Raw genomic sequence first — 7,035 nt, 5'->3', positions numbered from 1 at the left:
ACAAAGCTTTTCCTCTTAGGTCCATGTGTGTTTGAACAACATACGACTTGTAATTTTATCTCTACAACAAATCTACACACCAATCTGCCAGAGGTTCCTTCCTATTGAAAGGGAGTTTTTCCTTCCCACTGTTGCCAAGTGCTAGCTCATCGGCGTTGTCTGATTGAGGTTTCCTCTCTGTCATTGTAAGGTCCTTACAATACAAAGCTCATTGTAGTGACTATTATTTTGAAGTTTTTTGCCATATAAATAAAACTGAACTGAATGGATTTGAAAAACTGTGGCAGGCAAACTGAGAATTTTTCTATTTCTCCTTCCTCACCCTAGCACACGAAATCAACAAAGTAAAAATTTATACTTGGTGGCCGATATAGTCAGATTGATAAACATAAATGGCGAGGCTGGTGTTGCATGCAAGTCTGGCGAGAGCCATTATCTAGGTGGCGGACAGCAAAGACAAGGTTTGTCATCGGCCATGCCTGTGTAGCCAAGAAGACTCGGTTTATAAACGCAACAGCTAAAGCTAAACAGTTAGCATAGCTTACCTGCACAGCATCTGCCTCCAATGTGTAAACCAGACTAAGCTACCTCAGTGGTAAACAGATTGTTACTACAGTTCAGTTCTATTCCCTCAAAGTTGGTAAGTAAAATTTATTTATGTAAGATAGGAACATTATAATATTGTAAAGATAAAAGTACAGAATGAAGAAAAAAATCTTAATTACACAAAAGCAACATAATAAACAAAAGATTATCCAAATGACTGGCTGAATAGATGTAAGCTGTCCAGTTTTCAACTGTTTTTTAAAAAAAAGACGCCATAGACCTACGGGTGCGGAGCGAGAGAGAGAAACTGTTTTGGTGCTAAGGTTTGGAAGGCATAATTTTTATAATGTAAGGTAAAGACCCTACAATAATACAAACCTATAATACCCTGTACCATAGGTGTCAAACTCTGGCCCCCGGGCCAAATTTAGCCTGCAGCCTAATTACATTTGGACCGCAAAGCCATACCAAATTACTATTAGAGCTGGCCTGCTGGTATTATACAGTGCATTTCCTGCTAATACTACAAATCCCAGAATACTCTGTTGGTGTTCTGGCGCATCAGTCACGACAGGACCCATTAACACCCTGGTCGTGTCCAAATTCATGGGCTGCATCCTCCTGAGGATGCATTTGTAGGCCGATTACGTCACAGCGACGCGCCGAAGGCTGTCGTAGACTCCTCCGAATGCAGCCGACAAATGTGTCCTCCTTTTCCCCGAATTTGAAGGATGGGTCGGGTGTGTCCTTTCTTTTTTTTTTTTTTTGCCTGTCCCGTTTGGATCTTTAAAAAAGGTGTATGATGAAAGTTTGCGACGTTGTGTGCCCAGAGAAAAAGCAAGCATTTTCAAATGTCAGCCTGAGCAGAAACACAGTAGCTGATCACACACCTGAAGTTGCCACCAATCTATATAACCAGCTGATGGAGAAGGAAAACAATTGTGTTGCATTCTCCATCTCTGTTGATAAGAGCAGTGATGCCTCTGATACTGCCCAGCTTTCAGTCTTCATCCGTGGTGTGGACTCAAATCTCTGTGTTACGGAGGAACTTTTAGGATTAAAATCAATGCATGGCACAACCACAGGGAAGGAAATATTTGATGAGGTTTCCAAATGTCCAACTGACTGCATCATACATCAAGAATCACTTTGTGGCAATGCCTTTATGTGTGAGATCATGAGCGATCTCGAAGCTTCAGGGGCGGGGGCGTATCATCACAGACATGTATGCTGCAGTGAGGGCTTTTAAAACTAAATTGTGCCTGTGGCAGAATCAGATGCTACAAGGAAACCTGGGCCATTTTCCCTGCTGCCAACCAATGAACAGATCTCTACTGCTGTGTTCCCATGTGCACAGTTTGCTGAAAAACTCTGTGTACTCAGTGCTGAGTTTACCCGGCGATTTGCCAACTTTGATGCCCAGAAATGTCGATTTGAACTGCTCAGTAATCCTTTTGCAGTTGACGTTGCAAACGCACCAACAAACCTCCAAATGGAGCTGATTGAACTCCAGTGTAGTGACACGCTGAAGTCAAAGTATGATGCTGTGGGCACTTCACAATTTCCACATTTCATCCCTGACACAATGCCTGGGCTCCGCACCCACGCTGCTCAGATGCTCTCCATGTTCGACAGCACTTACCTATGTGACCAACTATTCTCCTCAATGAAGATGGCCAAAACATCTCACGGGAGACGTCTAACCGATGAACACCTTCACTCAATCCTGAGGATTTCCTCAGCTCAGAGCCTGAGCCTAGACATTGAGGAACTAGCATCCAAGAAGAGATGCCAGGTATCTGGCTTGGACACATCAGATCAGTGTGTAGCAAACTGAGCTATAATTAGCATTTTCTTTGTGCACTTTTTCTTGCTACTCCCAGACATGGGCTTGAATGGTTTCACGTTCAATAATATTTTTATTAGATAAGTGGTTTATTATTGTTATTTTTCTATTTATTATTAGCCTGGGGAAAAGGTTTACTGTTAAAATTTAATTCAGAAGGCTGAAAATAAAATTTTTATTTAAGAAATAAATTCCACTGATATGTTATTTAATTGGAATTTCAATTTTGCATGTGTGCAATATTAAGTTATATATACTTTTATATAAGTTATATATCGTTTAAGCAAAGCTTGTCCCATATTCAGTTTTTCAGCAAAACTTGTTTGAGTCTATAAGAAAAGGTTCCTTATTATATATCTGGAGGAAGATTTTTTTCAATAAATATTAATGTTAGCCCACGACTTTGTTCCAGTTTGGAATTTTGGCCCACTGTGTATTTGAGTTTGACACCACTGCCCTATACTCTAATAACCCTACAGTCTGGTGCTACCAGATAATCTGGTATAGAATTTGTGCTCTGTCATTTCTCTGCTGCTTGTCTGAGCTAGTAAGGCTAACCTGGTTATCTAAGAATGGCGTGATTGCCAGTATGTGCAGTCAGACTTTACTGAAAGAAAATCTAACTTTAACAGCAGAGTGGCTTAGCATGGCTAAGCTGTGATATTCAACACGCCACCAAACCTGCCTCCCAAGCCCAGCCCCTTGAATTCAAGAGTGAAACTGATTGTGTTGGAGCGACTTGCCTCTGATAAGGTTTGTGCACTTCTGTATTTGGCGTCTCAGGTTTCAAGTCAGATCCTGTATCCTGTAGTTGTTTTTCTCCACAACGCAGAGTCAGCATGGATGGATGTCTGGGACAGCAGTGACACAGAACAATGACTGGATACTTGTCCTTTGGAGCAATACAGAAACACTAATGTAACCCGAAGAATGAACAACCAGGAAGTAAGTGCCGTGATAATGAAGCAAACATAGCTGTTAGCTTAGTTTGTATTCACAAAATGAACTTTATCCAGTTGTCTGCCATGACTCTGTCGCTCCGGTGCAATTTGTAATAGTATTGTAAATGCAGTGAGTATAACACACAGTACTTAGATGATATGCTGTGAATAAATAAAAGTTTTCTGATGCGTCAGACATCAGCAAACACCACTGAAACAAACTTTGAGGGTCCTGCTTCGGCCAAAGAGAGGAAGGTGATCCACTTCTCCAGTGGTGAAACTCTTGTAGTTGAAGACAGAGAGGAGGAAGAGGTGGAGACGTCAAACAAAACTCCCTTTGAAGAACCTAAACAGAAGGTGGGTATCTGTTTGGGGGGGGGAGACTTGTGGTGAATATTTAGCAACAGTCAGTTCATGTGATTGCTTCTGTCTTTTTTCTTCTCAGACTTGGCTATCGTTCAAGAATGTGGCCATTCTAGTTGGGAGGTTTTCACTGCTGGGTATGCCATGTTACATAATCAATACAGAAGCCAAGTGACTGTAGAGAAGGCCCTGACTTTAGCTTTTTGTGCAGGCTTCACTGAGTCTCCACATTTTCTGTTTCCAAATTCAGCCTGTGACTTCCTTGGGGAAAGATTGGCTGGTGCTCTTGGACTCAGTGCAGCCAAATACCAGTACGCGATAGATCGTTATCAACATGATCACAAGGTAATGTGTTCACAAACATTCAAGCAAAAAATAGAACTTACTCTATCGTCTATCTTATAAAAGGAAAATAAGTTCACTGTTTAACCCTCTTCAGACAACAAACAGTCGAGCTTCAGATGACCTCAAGAAGGGACAGGCAGAGACCGTGACACTCTCTCCCAGGTCTGATTGGAGTCATTATGGGGCCACAGGAGATGTAAGCTGTCCTCCCAATCCCCAGGAGAGCTCTGATGAGAAACAAATGGCTGGAAAAGAAGGATGTCACAACAAGGGCTATCAAGCGGACGAGGAGCACTTGAAATGAATCTCAGAGAAGAAAAGCAAAAGAATGTGAAGTCCCCAGGATGGAATGTTACAACAACGTGAAGAATAAAAAGCTAACAAAACAAACTAAAACATTTTCTGTGTCTAACTACCAGTGCAAGCTTTTTTCACCGTTTATTCTTCCCAATCCTGGCAAAACTGAGATTCTTACTTCAGCCCCTTTGCCAACAATATCACTGTCTTATTTCTGACCAAAAATTAAGATGAGATTGAGCTCATCCAGTCTTATTACCTTTACTTAAGAAATAATGCAAAAATCAGACCTTCTTTGATTCCCAGTAAGGTGGAATCTCTAATAAACACTTTCATTTTCTCCTGTCTTGATTATTGTAACTCTCTACATCTTATTCCTCCTTAATCCATCTTCAGTTGGTCAACAAAGCAACAGCTAGACTGCTATCAAGAACTAGCCTGCATGTGATTTGATTTAATTAAAAAAAAAATGTTATTAACAGCATATAACTCCAAAAACATTAATAACCTCCGGCCTCTTCAAAAATGTCAACATCCATTGAACTCTACTGTCAAATATCCACCAGTCTTGATCAGTATGGCACTTCTAAATGTTCGCTCTCTGCTGAACAAGTCTTTTATTATTAATGATTTAATTTTAGATAATAAACTTGATTGTTTATTTTTAACTGAAACATGGCTGGGTTCGGATGCACCAGTTGTTCTCACTGAGGCCTCCCCACCAAATTTTAATTTCTCTTTTTCTATTAGAAGTGGTGAGAGAGGTGGTCGGACTGCATCTTTAACCAACAACACACTCACCACCAAACACATTTTATTTAATCATTTTACCACTTTTGAATTCCATGCTATTGTTTTCAGCAGCCCTCCAGTTTTATCTGTCACAGTTTATAGACCACCTAAAGACAGCGCTGCTTTTATCAAGGAATTCTCTGAATTTTTAACAAACATACATTCAAAATATAACATGATAATTTTAACCGGTGATTTTAACTTGCACACAGATAATCCTTCTGACTCTACATCAAAAGAATTCTTAAACATTCTTCACTGTTTGGATTTTACCCAGCACGTCACACAGCCGACTCACAACAGAGGACACACTCTGGACCTGGTCATCACCCATGGGCTGTCCACCAGCGTGTCCTCTGTTGTTGACTTGGCTGTCTCTGACCACTACTGTGTGTTTTTTAACATCACCGGTTTTATTCAGCGGGAGACCTCGGTGCGACCTGTGAGGAGGCGCTCTCTAACCTCTGAAGTGGCTGCAAATTTTACCAGGGTTTTAGACGAATGCCCCCTGTGATTTTATTTTTAATCATTTTTACAGCAAACTGAAGAAAAGCCTTGACTCCGTTGCTCCACTCACCACCAAAAAGATTAACGTAAAACATGCATCACCCTGGAGAAACGAAGAAGTCAAAAAACTCAAAAGAAATTGCAGGGCAGCAGAAAGGAGATGGAGGAAAAATAAAAATACTATCAACCATCAAATACTTTGCGAGCAACTTAAAATGTACAATAATACATTAAGGAAGTCAAGAAATTCATACTTTGCCAAAATAATCAGTAATAACAAAAATATTCCCAAGGTCCTCTTTTCCACCATAGATCATTTATTTAACCCTGATTTTAACAGCTCCCAAAGAACCCCCACAGACTCGCTCTGTGAGCAGTTTGCAGACCACTTCAGGGGAAAAATCAGCGCCATCAGATCTGATATTTTATCTAATCGCGATATGTTTGTAAACACATCTGAGGGCTCGATTGTACCTGAGGAGACACTGGACAGCTTTGTCCTGGTTAATGCTGAGAACCTTCAGAAAGTTTTCTCCACAGTGAGACCCACCACATGTCCTTTAGATCCAATCCCTTCTTCACTTTTTAAAACACTTTATGGATTTTTTGAGGCTGAGCTTTTATACATGATGAATTGCTCTCTTCAGTTGGGTGTCTTCCCTGCTGCCTTTAAAACGGCGGTGGTGAGACCCCTTCTGAAGAAGAGCAATTTGGACTGTAATGATTTTAATAACTACAGACCTGTATCCAACTCACCATTTTTAAGTAAAATCTTAGAAAAACTTGTTTTTACTCAGATTAATGATTTTCTCAATGATAGACAGATCCTGGAGATATTCCAGTCTGGATTTAGGGTGAACCACAGCACAGAGACGGCTCTCCTAAAGGTTTTAAATGATCTTAGATATAACTGGGACGCCCAAAAGCTCTCAGTCCTGGTGCTGCTGGATCTAAGCGCAGCCTTTGATACAGTAGACCACGCTATTCTTTTAAACAGACTGAAACACATGGTGGGCCTCTCTGGTGCTGTACACAACTGGTTCACTTCCTGTCTCTCAGACAGAACTTTTATGGTGAGTATGGATACATGCTTCTCTAAGATCCATAAAATGACATGTGGTGTGCCTCAAGGGTCGGTTCTAGGCCCTGTACTTTTTAATTTGTATATGCTCCCTCTCGGTGGTGTCATCAGGAGGCATGGAGTGAACTTCCACAGTTACGCTGATGACACTCAGCTGTACATCTCCATGTCTCCTGATGACACCAGACCAATGGATGCCCTTTTTAACTGTATTTTAGATATAAGATCTTGGATGGCAGAAAACTTTTTACAGCTTAACCAGGACAAAACTGAAGTTTTAATCGTCGGTCCTGAGGCTCAGAGAGAGAAACTCTTGT

The 7,035-nt window shown here is 40.9% G+C and overlaps 1 protein-coding gene across 2 annotated transcripts; it reads left to right on the top strand.

Annotated features, from left to right (window-relative positions):
* Window positions 1-3,072: 3,072 nt before the first annotated feature.
* Window positions 3,073-4,678, top strand: LOC146691442 (uncharacterized). 2 transcript variants are annotated; one of them, XM_085431208.1, is made up of 6 exons: window positions 3,073-3,145; window positions 3,225-3,337; window positions 3,529-3,690; window positions 3,779-3,833; window positions 3,947-4,041; window positions 4,136-4,678. In XM_085431208.1, exons 2-6 carry the CDS (start codon window positions 3,323-3,325, stop codon window positions 4,343-4,345), a joined length of 537 nt encoding a protein of 178 aa, XP_085287334.1. In that variant the 5' UTR covers window positions 3,073-3,145; window positions 3,225-3,322; the 3' UTR covers window positions 4,346-4,678. The 2 variants fall into 2 exon arrangements, with proteins under 2 accessions (XP_085287334.1, XP_085287333.1); XM_085431207.1 differs by having other exon boundaries at window positions 3,098-3,337.
* The last annotated feature ends 2,357 nt before the right edge of the window (window positions 4,679-7,035 follow it).

The sequence above is a fragment of the Copadichromis virginalis genome, linkage group LG15, assembly GCF_057382275.1.
Source record: "Copadichromis virginalis isolate Kocher_CV1m ecotype Utaka linkage group LG15, C_Virginalis_male_GT1.1, whole genome shotgun sequence".
In the NCBI taxonomy this organism is placed as follows: domain Eukaryota; kingdom Metazoa; phylum Chordata; class Actinopteri; order Cichliformes; family Cichlidae; genus Copadichromis; species Copadichromis virginalis.
The sequence above is the reverse complement of the archived record's forward strand: the minus strand, read 5'-3'. Positions and strand labels throughout refer to the sequence as shown.

Coding starts and splice junctions, on each gene's coding strand:
- LOC146691442 (XM_085431208.1), top strand. Junction 3,834..3,946: donor TGGGAGGTTTTCACTGCTGG/GTATGCCATGTT, acceptor TTCCAAATTCAG/CCTGTGACTTCCTTGGGGAA. Junction 4,042..4,135: donor GTTATCAACATGATCACAAG/GTAATGTGTTCA, acceptor AACCCTCTTCAG/ACAACAAACAGTCGAGCTTC.